Source organism: Schistocerca serialis, chromosome 6, assembly GCF_023864345.2.
Source record: "Schistocerca serialis cubense isolate TAMUIC-IGC-003099 chromosome 6, iqSchSeri2.2, whole genome shotgun sequence".
NCBI lineage: Eukaryota > Metazoa > Arthropoda > Insecta > Orthoptera > Acrididae > Schistocerca > Schistocerca serialis.
In genome coordinates, this window is record NC_064643.1 from 186,955,248 (window position 1) to 186,972,400 (window position 17,153).

The 17,153-nt window shown below is 44.3% G+C and overlaps 1 protein-coding gene across 1 annotated transcript in view; it reads left to right on the forward strand.

The window, feature by feature from the left end:
* The window catches only part of LOC126484733 (probable cytochrome P450 6a14), a 35,666-nt gene extending 19,440 nt beyond the window's left edge, over window positions 1-16,226 (forward strand). The window contains exons 4-7 of the mRNA XM_050108328.1: window positions 4,407-4,594; window positions 10,595-10,816; window positions 13,703-13,954; window positions 16,054-16,226. Coding sequence (XP_049964285.1) covers window positions 4,407-4,594; window positions 10,595-10,816; window positions 13,703-13,954; window positions 16,054-16,226 — 835 coding nt within the window. The remainder of the gene's footprint in view (window positions 1-4,406; window positions 4,595-10,594; window positions 10,817-13,702; window positions 13,955-16,053) is intronic.
* The last annotated feature ends 927 nt before the right edge of the window (window positions 16,227-17,153 follow it).

Consider the following 17,153-nt stretch of genomic DNA (forward strand, 5'->3'; position numbering starts at 1 on the left):
GTTACTCTTATTTCTATTCATAATTCGGTCCTCTCGCAACACGCGCCAGTAATAAACCAAGCCCCTATCACGCCGTAGCGGAGAAGCGAGGCAACTTTCCCCCAATTGAAGCAGCTGATCGCCGCCATTTGCAGGGATGAATCCTAGTACTGGGGTTGTGATTTGAAGTATATGAGACGCAACAAGAGCAAATTGAAGCACAAATTAAACACATGTTTGTTTAAATAATACCGAGTATTCGAGTCTATTTTAAAAGTATACTTAAACGAATGAAGTTTCCTAATTTCCGAAATACGTCTGCATAGAGACGCGAAATTTAAGAATGTAAGGCTCTTTCCTGACAAGGTGGTGCGAGTTTACATCGAGTTATTTGCATTAGATAATTACATGAAACTTTTAAAGAAGCAGACAGTACGATTATATTTGCCCCTAAGTCCTTTGCCATTGCAATATTAGTGGAAAGACCATCACAAGTAACAGCTAACACACTGACATTTACACATACAACATTGTAATGGCCATCTCCAATAACATGTCACTGTGAGTAGCGTTAATGAGCGAGATTACTGTATCGTTTACTAAGTTTGTGGCTTTTAGTTCTTCTAAAATATTTGCTAATTTGCAAATCTTCTGCGTCTGTCTTTTGCGCTTTTTGTTCACTGTATTTAACTTAGTCTTATATTGCACAACTTTTGCTTCCTTCCTTTTTTCAATTTTTTCGAACTTTTCCTTCAGCTTACTTGGACTTGATGGAAATGAATAATTGTGGTCTCCAGTGTAACCAGAAACGTGCACATCGACACACACGTTTTCTGCTGTGTCAACATTTCTTGGCTTTGGCTTTGGAGGTTGCCTTGCCTTGGTAACCAGGAAAAGGAACGTTCAAAATTATACACACTGGCAGTATTTCCACACTATTTAACCTGGGCCTACATTGCACGATTTCCAGGACACTATGGATTGCGATGAAGGGCAACAAAACGGGGCGTAGAATATCGTCGACGTACCGCTGTGCTGTACGGATGCCGCGGATGACAACAAAACGGGTCCTGCTATGAAAAGAAATGGCACTTCAGACCATTTACAAATGATTTGGAAATCCAGATACTGTCGGTATAGCATCGTCCTTCAGTTGACGTCTATTTACATAATTTTCCATGTAACAATTCTCTTCAAAATGATTTCCTGTCGGTTGGAAGTTCTCTCTCCGAGTAGCAACTATCCATTTCCGATTTAGAAAATCATTTGTAAGAGGAAACTTAAACAAAAACAAACGCTCATGATGTATTATTTCTCCATGAAAATACTATATACAAGTAATAGACAGTAACAAACAACCAGAAATGACTGTCCTGTGAAATGTAACATTGTTTCCGTCTTCGTCTTTGCTTCCATTCTTACTGTTACAATTAAAACTAGCACACGAACGAACCATGTTTACGCACTGTTTCCCTGCAAATGGCGGCTTCTAACACGTTCAATGTGGGGACGCGGCACTAGCGCCAATGCGCGGTCTAGTTTTTATTTAGTAAGTCTATGTAATAAACACACTGCTGCTGTACTCAGTGCTCTCTGCCCAGTGACGTCACAGCGCGAAGGGTACTGTGGGTAAATTGTTAGCGGACACTGCCGGAATGGCCTACCTTATATGTCTAGCTACCTTGACTGCTGCCTTTGTTGCCACTAACGGCGCCGGAGTCACTCGAATGCCCTGATGGCAAGTGTCAGAAACAAGCATGTCTAACTTGCTCAGCGCCGCTCTGCCTGCAGCGCCACTATAATCACGAGCACTGAACAGCACTGGTTTGTGTCGCCAGCGCTGCTCGGCTCGCCACATGGCGCTGTTCTGTTCCTGCCACGCTGCTCCACTACAGATGCGGCCCTGGCCATCCTCAAGAGCGAACATGTACTCACGCCGTTCTTCGTCTATAGGAACTGCTTTTTTGTACTGAAAATAAGCTCACACACGGATGAAATTTTAATCAACTTATTCCACAGTTAGTGAACGGCTGGATTATCATTTTGGTAGCTTTATAGCCAGGGTATTGATGGTGTAACGTACTCCGATTCCGTCAGTGCAGGTACATGACGCGTTGCGAGATGCAACTGTACTATAGCCTAGTGTCGGGTGAGATGTCACCTCCAACAAGAATCATAATCCCCAGCAACCACAGTAGTTAGTTGTGCCTACATCACTGACGCGTCTTTATAAACCGAAGCCAGCAGTCGCTGTCGGAGGAGAATAGATACCATTAACACGAAAGTCATTGTGTAGGCTTGGTATAGCTGTATTCTACAGAAATTATAATTAACCTTTGTATGATGCTCGATTTATTACCACATAGCGCGGCCGCAGCAGTTCCAAGAACAAAACACACAGAAAAAAATAAACTAGTACAATCCACAATAGCCGTTAACTATGGGCGAGACTACAAAGTGAACTAAGCTCTCGCTATACCAAAACAGTGAATATGTTGCAATGTTAGATTGTCCATCAGGCTTGGTCATCTTCGCCTAGAGCGCACATGTTCCACTGGTTCAATTCCAAAACGCTACTAGCAAACTGTACATCGAAACATGAATCGTTCTCTTTAGAGCCGCAGAATGTTTACTCACGGGTTTCTTTAGTAACCACGAGAGCATTACAGAGATGCTCTTCAAACTCCATTGGTAGGCGCTACAGAACAGTCATTGTGCATCACTGAGAGGTCTGCTGAGCTGCAGGCTCGTTTCATGCAGCTCTCTGTGCCTTCACGTCTTCAGGGAAAGCAACGGTTGTAGTTTTCCACTGCTTTCAGACGGCAATTATTACTATACTTCGATTTTTCTTAAGAAGGGTGGTTCCTCATAACCTCATTTGCGCCGTTCAGATGTCGAACTGCACACAGTGCAGCTCTCGCAGAACATGTAAATTTACCACTGGCTTGTAAAGCAAGAACGACCACTCGTGACGGGCGAGACTCAGCTCGGGAATAAAACGCATGGGGGCGCTGCTGTAGACTCAACTTCCAGGAGTAATAGATCGAGAACTGAAAGTCGCCCGCGGAAATGGATCTTAACACCAGTGCAGACTGGCAGTCCAAGCAAACAAGTGATCAGGCCAAAGTCTGACAGCCCATCGTGGCCCTCTCCCCATGCCCTCTCACCACACTTCTTGCGTCGCTGTGCATGTCGTGAGTTTTTTTTTTTGTTGATATTTGGTTTGTGGGGCGCTCAACTGCTTGGTTATCAGCACCCATACAAATTCCCAATCTTTCCACTGTCCAGTCCCGCCACTTTCCCGAATGATGATGAAATGATGAGGACAACGGTAGCACCAAGTCCCAGGGCGGACAGAATCCCCTACCAGGCCAGGAATCTAACTCTAATCCAGTCGGGGTAGTGTGTCAGCCGGCCGGTGTGGCCGTGCGGTTCTAGGCGCTTCAGTCTGGAACCGTGTGACCGCTACGGTCGCAGGTTCGACTCCTGCCTCGTTCATGGATGTGTGTGATGTCCTTAGGTTAGTTAGGTTTAAGTAGTTCTAAGTTCTAGGGGACTGATGACCACAGAAGTTAAGTCTCACAGTGCTCAGAGCCATTTTTTGATAATGTGTCTTCAAAACTGTCTGGCAGATTGAGTCTGTGTGCTGAACATGCGTTCAAACTTGGAATTTCACTTCTGAGAGTACTGGTCCAGCAAGCCGTGCTGGAGAGCGTCTGTGAATTAGAGAATATTGCCGGAAGTGAAGTCATTGGGGCGGCCCGTGAGTAGTATGTAGCTCAGGCGGTAAAAGCATTGCCTGTGAAGACGATGTTCAGTGTTGAAGTCCTGGTCTTGCACACAGTTTTAATCTGCCAGGACGTTTCGCAAAAGCACGCAGTGCGCTGGAAAGTGAAAGATTCTTGCTGGAGTAATGGAGTTTGTCTCTGAAAGAGTATAGTGACTAGTGTACCTCACGCTGCAGGTTGCCACAGTTTGAACAGATCCGTGCATCTCCCTGTATTAACCTCTGGTAACCAATGAGACGTAGCAGCTCTTGGGACACGTTGCCATGACAGCGCTGTATGGCGGTAAATGTTTTCCCCGAGTGCAAGGCGGCCGTGCATTAGTGGCGCCGCACTTTTGTCCATCGTTGTCTACGTCAAACGCTTGCAAGACGTGGCAACAATGAACGTTTTTGTCCGACCATTGCCACTATGCGGAAGCAAACAACCTCGCCATTCTACCCTATTGCTCTTTCTCTGTCGCTCTTGCTGTTCTCAGACGAGCCTTCACGCGTGACTCACACCACAGAAATATACAGTCAGAGGCATGTGGACTATTTGCTGTTCATATGTTGTAATCTCATAGTCACTCTAGGAAACCTGATCAGTTATTTAGTGATGACGAGTAGGTCCTTAACTGGAACTCGTTTACTATTTCCGCAGGATGAAAAGTAGTTCTTCATTCGTCTCGGAGTACTTCCGCAGCATGGTGAGAGAGACAGTGAAGTACAGGGAGGAGAACAACATAACGAGGAACGACTTCATGCAACTGATGATCCAACTGAAGAACAAGGGAAGCGTCGACGGCAGCAAGGGTGGAGAGCTGAAGGATGCGGAAGCAGATGTCTGGAGTAAGTAACGACTTCTGTTTGTTCATTTATTCAGTCCATTGTACCTCTATGTGCTGCAATGCAAACAAATGTTGGAGCATTGGGTTGACATTGACGAAGAAGAAATATTTTTGCTTTGACCTGGGAAGTTTGTCCAGTTCTCACACTTTCTTTTATACAACATTTCCGTCATTCTACTTTGGTAACTACTCAGTGCAAAGCACAACCGAGCGGAAGAAATATATACAAATGGGCGTTGGCAGAAATTTTTCCAGCGGAGTCAGGGCTCTAAAATTGCCATTTTCTTATATAAAACATTTGGTCAGTTTCGAGACATGGCATGAACAGGGACTGAATTCTGTACTCCAGATTTCAGGGAGGAGAAAACTAGGGGGGGAGGGGTGGTTACATGCCCCCTGTTGCCTGTTGCCTCCCCTCCCCCCTCTTGCGGACGTCTACGTACATACATGGAAAATTTGATACCCCAAAGAAGCAACATGTCTGACTGCATCCTGTACAGATTGAGCTGAGGAATGTCATTGAGAAACATACTTCCTAGAATAGCTTCCCGTGATGGATCGTGGTCATAGCCTCCCATAAACTAGTCAGGAATATTCCGTAGTATGCTCCTGTGACAATGTGTCGTTATGAGCGTAGCCTGTTAGCACCACGTCATGGCAGTCCCAGACAATCAGCATGACCTTGCCTATTGAGGGTTAGCTTTCCGCCTTCTTCTGCGATGATAAATCCACACGTTTCCACTGCATTCTTTGCTCTTTTGTATTGGAGTCACAGTGATACACACAGCACCTGTTCATGGTGATTAGGTGAGACGAGGCCTCTACTTTTCTACTGCTGCTGTTTGGAGGATTTTTTATTTCTATTTATTTTTTAATGAGTGTGAACTTCTCAGCCACCACTGCAGCCATCTTCTGCTCTCGCACGCCTATAGAGTAGAAAGCATGGTTCGCATTTGCACGTGAGCGCAAAGTCTTTTACTTCGCATCAGGGTTTTTTTGTGCTGAACTAATTTTCACAGACAGCTAGCTTCACTTACCACGCGCTTTGGCGAGAGAATTGGTGTTCGTTCATACTTTTCCAGGATCACTCTTTAACTCTTTAATTTTTTCGCAGTCATTGGAAATTTTCATGGTGCAGTTTTATATTGTTTCTTTCATGTATCCATCCACCTGTGCCGAGGCTATAATACATATTTTTAATCGCTTGTTCACTTAATAATTGGGTGTATTCCTGATTCGGTGGGTGATACATTTTTGATGTCTTTTAGTACTAGGTTTGACTATTACAGTGACTATTGGTTTCCTTTTATAATCTGATGGCTCTTGTTATCAATATGTCAGTGTGAAGTGCGGTACCCATACTTTCATGCTTAACTGGACCACTCCTGGTAATTTTCATTAAGTAAGCGACTTTGTTTTCTTTTTATTCGCGTGAACTTGTGGTGAGCTTCTATCACTCTAGTAACTTAGCTACACTGAAGAGCCAAAGAAACTGGTACATTTGCCTAATATCGTGTAGGGCCCCCGCGAGCACGCAGAAGTGCCACAACACGATTTGGCATGGACTCAACTAACGTCTGAAATAGTGCTGGAGGGAACTGACACCATGAATCCTACAGAGTGGTTCATAAATCAGTGAGACTACGTGGAGGTGGAGATCTCTTCTGAAGAGCACATTGCAAGGTATCCCAGATATGCTCAATAATGTTCATGCCCGGGGAGTTTGATGGGCAGCGGAAGTGTTTAAACTCAGAAGAGTGTTCCTGTAGCCACTCTGTAGCCATTCTGGAAGTATGGCGTGTCGCATTGCCCTGCTGGAATAGCCCAAGTCCGTCGGAATGCACAATGGACACGAATGGATGCAGATGATCAGACAAGATACTTACATACGTGTCACCTGTCAGAGTGGTATCTAGACGTATCAGAGGTCACATATCACTCCAACTGCACACGCCCCACGCAATTACAGCTCGAATAGTTCCCTGTCGACATGCAGAGACCATGGATTCATGAGGTCGTCTCCGTACCCGTACGCGTCCATCTGCTTGGTACAATTTGCAACGAGACTCGTCCGACCGGGCAACACGTTTGCAGTCATCAGCAGCCCCATGTCGGTGTTGACGGGCGCAGATAAGGTGTAAAGCTTTGTCTCGTGCAGTCATCAAGGGTACGCGAGTAGGCCTTCGACTTCGAAAGCCCATATCGACGATTTTTCGTTGAATGGTTCGCACGCTGACACTTGTTTATGGCCCAGCACTGAAATCTGGTGCACTTTGCAGAAGGGTTCTACGTTGTCACGTTGAACGATTCTCTTCAGTCGTCCTTGGTCCCGTTCTTGCAAAATCTTTTTCCAGCCGCAGCGAAGCCGGAGATTTGGTGTTTCACCGGATTGCTCAAATTCACGGTACACTCCTGAAACGGTGCTACGGAAAATCCCCACTTCATCGCTGCCTCGGAGTTGCTGTGTCCCATCGCTCGTGCACCAACTATAAAACCACGCTCAGACACACATAAATCTTAATAGCCTGCCGTTGTAGCAGCAGTAACTGAAGTAACAACCGCACCAGACACTTGTTGTCTTATATAGGCGTTGTCGACCGCAGCGCCGTATTCTTCCTGTTTACATATCTCTGTATTTGAATACGCATACCTATAGCAGTTTCTTTGGCGCTTCGGTGTATAATTCACTGCCGCTGTGATTGCAGACAGTTCAGGTCGCCCTTTACAAGATAAGCATAAATCACTTTTCTATTGGCGGCACAATTTGCAGATGCTCACCCACATGACATTACGATAATTGCTACATAAGTAAACATTGCGAAGCCCAGAAATGTGTTTGTCATAAGGAATGCTCCATTCCCAACGTAAAGCACAATAAATTACACGTCAACATAACTAATCCTGAGATAGCAAAATAAAAAGAACTATAAAAATAAGACGATCGAAACTTATTCACTTTCACTATCAGTCTGTTATTGCCCATTTTGCTTTTCAAGGGAATTACCCAGAAGTTAAATGAGGCCTTTACTTACTACTTTTGCTACATTGTTGCAAGTCCGACCTATATAACTGTATTCGATCGTTATTGCACGATTATAAGGACTAAAAAGTCTACCTATTACGCCTCCAAGACATTACTCTAACTGGTCAAGTTACCCATCTAACTAAACGACTCGTAACTGTCGTGTTCATATTTTCACTTAAACACACAATAAGAGGCGAGGAAAAATCTTACATATAAACACAGAAATTTTAAAAAGATAGGTATGCTACACAGTAGCTTATCATATTACATATGTTACATAAGAAACATAATCCGCCCACGGTAGCTGAGTGGTCAGCGCAACAGACTGTCAATCCTAACAGCCCAGGTTCGATTCCCAGCTGGGTCGGAGATTTTCTCCGCTCAGGGACTGGGTGTTGTGTTGTCCTAATCATCATCATTTCATCCCCATCAACGCGCTAGTCGCCGAAGTGGCGTCAAATCGAAAGACTACCAGACGAGAGGCCCTGGTCACACGCCATTATTATAAGAAATATATATTCAGTTACGCTACACAATAGCTTATAAAACTGCGAAATTGATGAGGTTACCCCGCATTACTCCATTGTAGCCAAACACCTGTTGCAACGGTGCAAGGCCACACCAGTAGTGAACATCATTAATGATACAAAACTCACCAAGTGGTAAAAAATAAATTGCATAACCAGACGAGTACTCGATTGCACAAATACAACTTCAGTCAGTCAGCAATGAAGTTTTGAACTCAAAGTCCCACAGTAGGATGTACATTAAATCGAAAGTAATATTGCATACACTCAGTTGAATAAATGAAATTTGCAGTCGGAACATCAGCAGAGACCCCGACACCCCTCTGTCACATGTAAATGGTCCTCCAAACGACATGTAAAAATTTGTTTAACAGCAAACTTCGTAATTATATCTATTCATATGTGTATGTAACACAAGAAACAGTTCCAATCATTAATGTCAAAGATTTCAGAAAGATAGAATTAAAATAAAAGTTTCTCATTAGTATATCTTTATTGTTTACTAATTATCTATAATTAATATGAAATTTGATCAGTATTAACAAACTTAACAGACATAGCTTCTATTTCCCTCTAATGCGTCACAAGAAAAAATGTTAACTACTACTCTCGTGTTACTAAAACATCCGAAGTTCGCTACTTCATATCCAGAGAAAAAGGAAGTCACCTGTGAAACACAGTCATCTTGTAAAAGAATTATGAGAAGTAAGCATGTATGATGTGGACGCGAGGCAGTTCATCCATTAATCAACAGATATGACATAATCGATCCCGTCTTACGTGCCTGAAGGTGAAGTCTTGTGGTTTCTAAATCGATTGCAATTAAAGTGGATAAAACAGCTACAGATGTTCGGACATGGAAATACACTCCTGGAAATTGAAATAAGAACACCGTGAATTCATTGTCCCAGGAAGGGGAAACTTTATTGACACATTCCTGGGGTCAGATACATCACATGATCACACTGACAGAATCACAGGCACATAGACACAGGCAACAGAGCATGCACAATGTCGGCCTAGTACAGTGTATATCCACCTTTCGCAGCAATGCAGGCTGCTATTCTCCCATGGAGACGATCGTAGAGATGCTGGATGTAGTCCTGTGGAACGGCTTGCCATGCCATTTCCACCTGGCGCCTCAGTTGGACCAGCGTTCGTGCTGGACGTGCAGACCGCGTGAGACGACGCTTCATCCAGTCCCAAACATGCTCAATGGGGGACAGATCCGGAGATCTTGCTGGCCAGGGTAGTTGACTTACACCTTCTAGAGCACGTTGGGTGGCACGGGATACATGCGGACGTGCATTGTCCCATTGGAACAGCAAGTTCCCTTGCCGGTCTAGGAATGGTAGAACGATGGGTTCGATGACGGTTTGGATGTACCGTGCACTATTCAGTGTCCCCTCGACGATCACCAGTGGTGTACGGCCAGTGTAGGAGATCGCTCCCCACACCATGATGCCGGGTGTTGGCCCTGTGTGCCTCGGTCGTATGCAGTCCTGATTGTGGCGCTCACCTGCACGGCGCCAAACACGCATACGACCATCATTGGCACCAAGGCAGAAGTGACTCTCATCGCTGAAGACGACACGTCCCCATTCGTCCCTCCATTGACGCCTGTCGCGACACCACTGGAGGTGGGCTGCAAGATGTTGGGGCGTGAGCGGAAGACGGCCTAACGGTGTGCGGGACCGTAGCCCAGCTTCATGGAGACAGTTGCGAATGGTCCTCGCCGATACCCCAGGAGCAACAGAGTCCCTAATTTACTGGGAAGTGGCGGTGCGGTCCCCTACGGCACTGCGTAGGATCCTACGGTCTTGGCGTGCATCCGTGCGTCGCTGCGGTCCGGTTCCAGGTCGACGGGCACGTGCACCTTCCGCCGACCACTAGCGACAACATCGATGTACTGTGGAGACCTCACGCCCCACGTGTTGAGCAATTCGGCGGTACGTCCACCCGGCCTCCCGCATGCCCACTATACGCCCTCGCTCAAAGTCCGTCAACTGCACATACGGTTCACGTCCACGCTGTCGCGGCATGCTACCAGTGTTAAAGACTGCGATGGAGCTCCGTATGCCACGGCAAACTGGCTGACACTGACGGCGGCGGTGCACAAATGCTGCGCAGCTAGCGCCATTCGACGGCCAACACCGCGGTTCCTGGTGTGTCCGCTGTGCCGTGCGTGTGATCATTGCTTGTACAGCCCTCTCGCAGTGTCCGGAGCAAGTATGGTGGGTCTGACACACCGGTGTCAATGTGTTCTTTTTTCCATTTCCAGGAGTGTATAAAAGGGAGTGCACAGTGGTTCCTTTCTGATGTGAACAGTTCAGCAGCAGAGCAGACGTCCACACATGTTACAAGAGTTCATAAATACTACACTCATACTTTGGTTCTGGAAACGTTTACAATTAGGGGGACAAACGTAAAACTTGCCATTCTCTTTCAGAGTTATCGATCGACGACGTCGCAGCCCAGGCGTTCGTGTTCTTCATCGCGGGTTTCGAGACCTCGTCAACCACCATGAGCTTCGCCCTTCACGAGCTGGCTCACCACCCAGACATCCAAGCGCGTCTGCAGGACGAGATTGACTCAGTCCTTAAGCAGCACGATGGCCAAGTCACCTACGAAGCAATCAACAGTATGTCCTACCTCGACAAAGTAGTCGCAGGTATGTATGAGCGTTTATGTTCTCTCAAAAGTTCGTCATAATTTAAATGTGCTGCAGAGCTGTGAATAATTCCACATTTTATGTCATCATAAACTAAAGGCTATGCATTGTCGATTTAGCCACGTTCCTCTCTCCATTGTCTTCCCCCTCAATTCTTCATACGATTTTATCCCAATATCTTATTTGATGTTATTAAAATACGTTGCTCTTTGCCTGCCTCTTGGTTTTTTCCCTAAAACTTTTCCTTCAAATACATTCTTTAGGAACTGGTTGTGTCTCATTATGTGCCCTACCAAGTACTTAGCTTAACCACATACATAGAAGCTGGGTTCCAACAAACATTTATAACAGCAGTGACTTTTATTGATCTTACAGCTGCCTATGACACAGTATGGAAGAAATTTCTCGCAAGTGCTGTAATTGCCGAACCTTAATGTATCTCACAAACAACGTGTTATCTGAGAGACACTTCCAAGTAGCGCTCGCCAGTCGATTAAGCAGACAGAAGAATCTCAATAATAGTTTTCCTCATGGTACTGTTTTGGCACCAGTTCTGTTGGACTCAGGAATATCTGATCTCTCTGGAACGGAGTTGAGGAAGTTTATTCATGCTTACGTTCAGGCTTTGACCACTCAATAGAGAAGTCTTGAAGCTTGTGTGAAGAGATACTCTCTGCACACCTAATTACAGTGCAAGAATATTTCAAACAGTGGAGATTAACATCATATAGAACGAAGACGGGAGTTAGCTTTTTTCTTTCTTAACAAAGATCAATGTAAAGCTAAATGTCACCTTTAACGGTCGAATCCTCCACCACCAACTTCCCAAAATATTTCTGAGCAACTCTTGAGGGAACCTCGTACTACAAGAACGACATAGAAAACACCGAAGGAGAGCTGAGATTGTGCAATAGCCTCGTGCAGGCACTGAGTGGTACCTCATGGGACGATAGAACATTACTATGTTATCTCTTAGAACTTGTCTAGTCTACTGCTGTATACTGTGTTCCATTGTGGGTTAATAATTCACATGTGAAAAATAAATCGACGAATTCAGTAATGAGGGCAGTAGTAGGTTTTATCAGATCTAGTCCTCTTCACTAATTACCAACTCTAAGCCACAGTGCACCACCAAATATTCGCTGTCAGATTGCTCTTTTCAAGGATATTAAGCATTTCGATGGGAGCAGGAAACTATTGTTCCTCTATCTTACTATACTTAGTTTCTAACCAGACATTAACACTGCTAACCACAATCTAGTGTACAATTAATTTGCAAGTAAATTTCGAACATGTATATCAACCGTTAGAAAACATTTACACCTAAATGAAATGTAGAATCGTTTATTACAGCGCCATCTAAAGCGAATGAAAAAAAATGCATTGATAAAATCGTTCGTATTTTTGGGCGTACAATCCGAACATGCAGTAAAAATGGGGGACACCAACTTGAAAGTACTGTTACAAAGTTGACCCCGCCTACGCAGAAGGGGTGGTCAGGAGGTGGCCAGTTGTAGTACAGAAGATGTTCCCCCTTTAGCAACATTCACTTTTCATCTACAACATTTTTTTCTACGATACGACGTTTCCGAGATAGTTGTCTCAAGCTAAAACAAACACACTGTAAGCTAATGGTATCCAAGATGCCTACAGCACACATATCGAAGAAGAGGACGAGATGTGACTGTTCTAAAATTGCAGAAGAACTCGAAGGTTCAAATGGGCACGAGAGAAACGTGATACGTTCACTAGGATATGTAACATGTTAACGACAGGGCCATGTACATCCCATTGAGACCTCCAACAATTAAGCTTTCCTCATGTGTGGTATTAAAGTCGTTATTTTCTTATCAGTGTTATACACGATAGTTACAGGAATGTTGACTGATTGCTTGATAATTTGGTAAAATGGCAGTATCTTGCCTCAGCGATCCAGGGATGTAACCTCAAGTTGCAGAGTTTCATTTCTTCGTGTCGCTAATGTCTGAAACTTTAGCTCATAATTTACAGCAATCTGTTTTAGGCTATTTTTGAAATTTATTTGCAACTGCGGAATCTTTCTGACATCAGCTGCATTAGGTACGAAGATATTACCGTACGATGACACACGAAAATTTCTGCCTGACCGGAACTCGAACCCAGATTTCCTTCGACTCGTGAGTAATCACTATCTAAGCACGCTTCCAGGCTCTATCTTCCATATCTCATACTGTCTACGATTTCATCGGTCGCAACTTTACTTGGATTCCCGCCACAGTGTTTCAAGGAGACAAACGCATTCAACATTAGTATCATGGTCGAAATTTTGGCCACCGAGGCTTGTATACCTACCTTTAACAGTGTCTGAAGAAACAGAGACTGCTGACGGTCTTGTAGCTGTACTAAATTATTAAATTTATTTGAAATTTTAAAATTTTTGGTGCAGTTGCAAGATCGTCAACAACGTCTGTTTCGTCAGACATTGCTAAAAATTAGTATTAGAAGCTTTGTTAGGCAAAATTACATTCGTGATATTAACGTTGAATGCCTTTATCTCCTTAAAACCCTGTGGCCGGAATCCTAGTAAAGTTAACAGCGAGCGATGGGCTCGTAGACAGCATGAGATATGGAAGTTTGGGACGATCGTGGAAGCGTGCTTGGACAGGAAAAGTCTTTAAGGCGACCGCTCGCGACAAACGGGAAATCCGGGTTCGAGTCCCGAGCCCAAAAATTTTTCAAGTCTCACAAATGAGATGTCTTCGTACCTAAAGCAGATAATGTCAACAACATTCCTCAATCGCGAACGAATGTTATGAACTTACCACAGCTGCAATATCACCACCAGTTTCAGTTTCTTGAGACACTGATAAAAATAAGTGCTAATTTACAGTGTTGTTTCTGTTACAGAGACCCTGAGATTATATCCGCCAATTGGAGGGCTGACCAGGGAATGTAATGCTGAGTACAAGATCCCTGACAGCGAGGTAGTCCTGGACAAAGGAATCTCTGTCACGATACCTGTGTACGACCTGCACCACGACCCCGAGTTTTACCCGGACCCTGAGCGCTTCGACCCCGAGAGGTTCTCTGAGGAGCAAAAGGCCCAGAGACACCCCTACGTCTACCTGCCGTTCGGAGAGGGGCCACGGAACTGCATAGGTGGGTCCCGTAACAGGCTGCACTCAGCAACCTGACGGCAGTTCACTGAATCCTAACTCCGTAACGCCATCCAAAAATTAGAGATACACGACACACAAACGATTCCGTTGTCATATTGCGTCACAATATGTGCCAGAGGGAGAAAGACGTCTTACACCGAAACGAACGACATTTGGAATTTTCCTTGCCCTGTCATGTCCACTTGATCTGTAGACGAGAAAATATCCTTGGAAAGGGTAGACGGAATACGTTTAAGAAATCAGAGGAAATTTACAACTGTGGGGGCCACGCGTTATACGAACATGTCACCAGTGGGGAATCTGAATCCATGCGTCTACTTTAGTCGCAACACCAGCTGGCGGCACTTCTACGCTGTGGCAGCGAAACTCCCATACCTCACGTCACGGTTCTCGCTGTTACCTACTGGTGGGTCCTGCAGTTACAAGTCAGTCTCACCCAGTACTACTGTACTGCGTTTCCCTGGTCGATGACCACTTTTTTTACTGGTTCGGAATAGTCTGTCTGAGATAGACCCAACCACCTCTCACTCTGGTCCAGTTTTGTAATCAATATTTAATTTGAGGACCCATTTGTAGAAAGACATGTATTTAAGCTGCCCTTCGTCTCTTTCACGTGTTGATCTGTGTTTGGAATACTAAAGAAGCTTTCAAAGGACGCTTTTATCTTCGCACAAAATTTTCCATTCAATATTTTTTGTTAACTCCAGATTACTGCCATGATCCTCGCTACATGTGCATACGATTCCATAGCAGATCTGGTTATTCACTCCGAAGCTTAATTTGTTACACCGTAAGTCCGAATAAATTCTATTATTTCCGATTGTATCATACAGCATGACTGTTCCTGAAACAGATTTTCACTCTGCAGCGGAGTGTGCGCTGATATGAAACTTCCTGGCAGATTAAAACTGTGTGCCGGACCGAGACTCAAAATCGGGACCTTTGCCTTTCGCGGGCAAGTGCTCTACCAACTGAGGTACCGAAGCACGACTCACGCCCCGTCATCACAGCTTTACTTCTGCCAGTACCTCGTCTCCTACCTTCCAAACTTTCGCAGGGCAGCTTCTGTAAAGTTTGGAAGGTAGGAGACGAGGTACTTGCAGAAGTAAAGCTGTGAGGACGGGGCGTGAGTCGTGCTTGGGTAGCTCAGTTCGTAGAGCACTTGCCCGCGAAAGCCAAAGGTCCCGATTTCGAGTCCCGGTTCGGCACACAGTTTTAATCTGCCAGGAAGTTTCATGACTGTTCCTGTTTCGTATTTCTTAAAGGTTTAACCGTTTTTCTCCATTATTCTTTCTCTCGTCTCGACCCGCCCAGAGAGCGGCGCGCCTTAGTACGCCGATGCAGGGAATCAAGGAGACGCGTCGCTCAAGAATCAAACCGCCCGGTGAATTAACGACGAAGGCCGGTGTGTCGGCCAGCCAGCCTGTGGTTTTTAGGCACTTCCCCACGACCGACTAGCTGAATACTGGGCTGCCTTAATGTAAAAGGCGAAACGCACCTGAACCATAAATAAACGCAAATTGCAGCTAGGAAAAGGCATTACAGTTTATAAAAAACAAAGTGAAGACAGTATTTCTATATTGGATTTCCTCTGACTAGCCTAATAATTTCTTCAGGAAATCGAATATTTCACCGTTTCAAAAATATATTTCACCACTTTCAGCCACTTGTGCAATGCAGCGAAAACAGGCTTACGATATAATTGATACTCGATTTAGCACAGAGACACATTTGAATCGATTCTTTTCTATCTTTAAAAATACATACGAGTACATAGAAGCATACGTATACAGGGTGGTCCATTGATAGTGACTGGGCCAAATATCTAACGAAATAAGCATCAAACGAAAAAACTACAAAGAACGAAACTCGTCTAGCTTGAAGGGGGAAACCAGATGGCGCTATGGTTGGCCCGCTAGATGGCGCTGCCATAGGTCAAACGGATATCAAATGCGTTTTTTTTTAAAATAGGAACTCCCATTTTTATTGCATACTCGTGTAGTACGTAAAGAAATATGAATGTTTTAGTTGGACCACTTTTTCGCTTTGTGATAGATTAATATTTTCTAATTGTTCCAGGTATGCGATTTGGATTATTACAAACGAAGGTCGGCCTTACGAACATACTCTCAAACTATAAGGCAGAACCATGTGAGAAGACCGTTCGCCATTTGTCCTTTGAACCCAGATCTATCATCCTCACACCGGAAAGTGGTATACAGCTGAGACTGAGCAAGAGAAACAAAGTATAGTGCTTGTTACGTATTATTGGATGCTTTATAAAAGACAATGCCTTAAAATTATTAGAATTGTAGCTGAAGTAATAAAGATATTGTACCTGGTTCATTGTTTGTGCTGAAGATATCCACCTGCTGGTGATAGTTCCCATATTTTCCACAACTCAATGGGCAGAAGCCATTTACAGTGAGTGTCGTCGCTTAATGTGCCTGTATAGCACTGGCAGTAAGTGTTCTATATATAAAACATGGCATGTAGAAATTCAACGGCCTTTTCCTTCACAATCCGTACAACGGACAGTGAATATAGGTGCGACTATTTGTAATTATACCTAAGCTTAATTAGAATAAAACACTGTTGCATGATATTTGTGTATGGTATCATAATTGTTAAGACCATACGTCTAAGGAAGTATTCTCCTTCAAGCGTGTTTTACTTTTCCTTATTCAGACATTAACTAGCTTTTGGTTAGACAATGTACCTCGTAAAAGTAAGGACATTTTGCACATGACATATTGGTAACACACATTACACTATTACCTTGCAAATTACGTAGTGTCGCAACGTGGAATATATTCACCTACCGACTACAACAAAACATCGATCTGATCAGTGACACCAAAGCAGCACTATTGTCGTGTTATTTGGAACGTTACTGAATCGAACACCATTCCTACATGGCTGCGTAGGCTCTCTAGCTAATAGGTAGAGTTGTGTGTAGAAAAAGCATGCTGACGTCAGCAACCGACATTTTGTGCCCATCGTGCTGCTGGTCATACATTGACCACTGTGGTATATTTAGCCGCTTCAATAAGCGAGCTCAACAGAATCACTTATTGCTAAGGTACAGTACTATCTTGAAACAGAACGTCTTGAATCCTAAACCACAAAAATGTAACCAAATATGTCGACTGTCTTTTATGACGAGCATAAATCCCCGG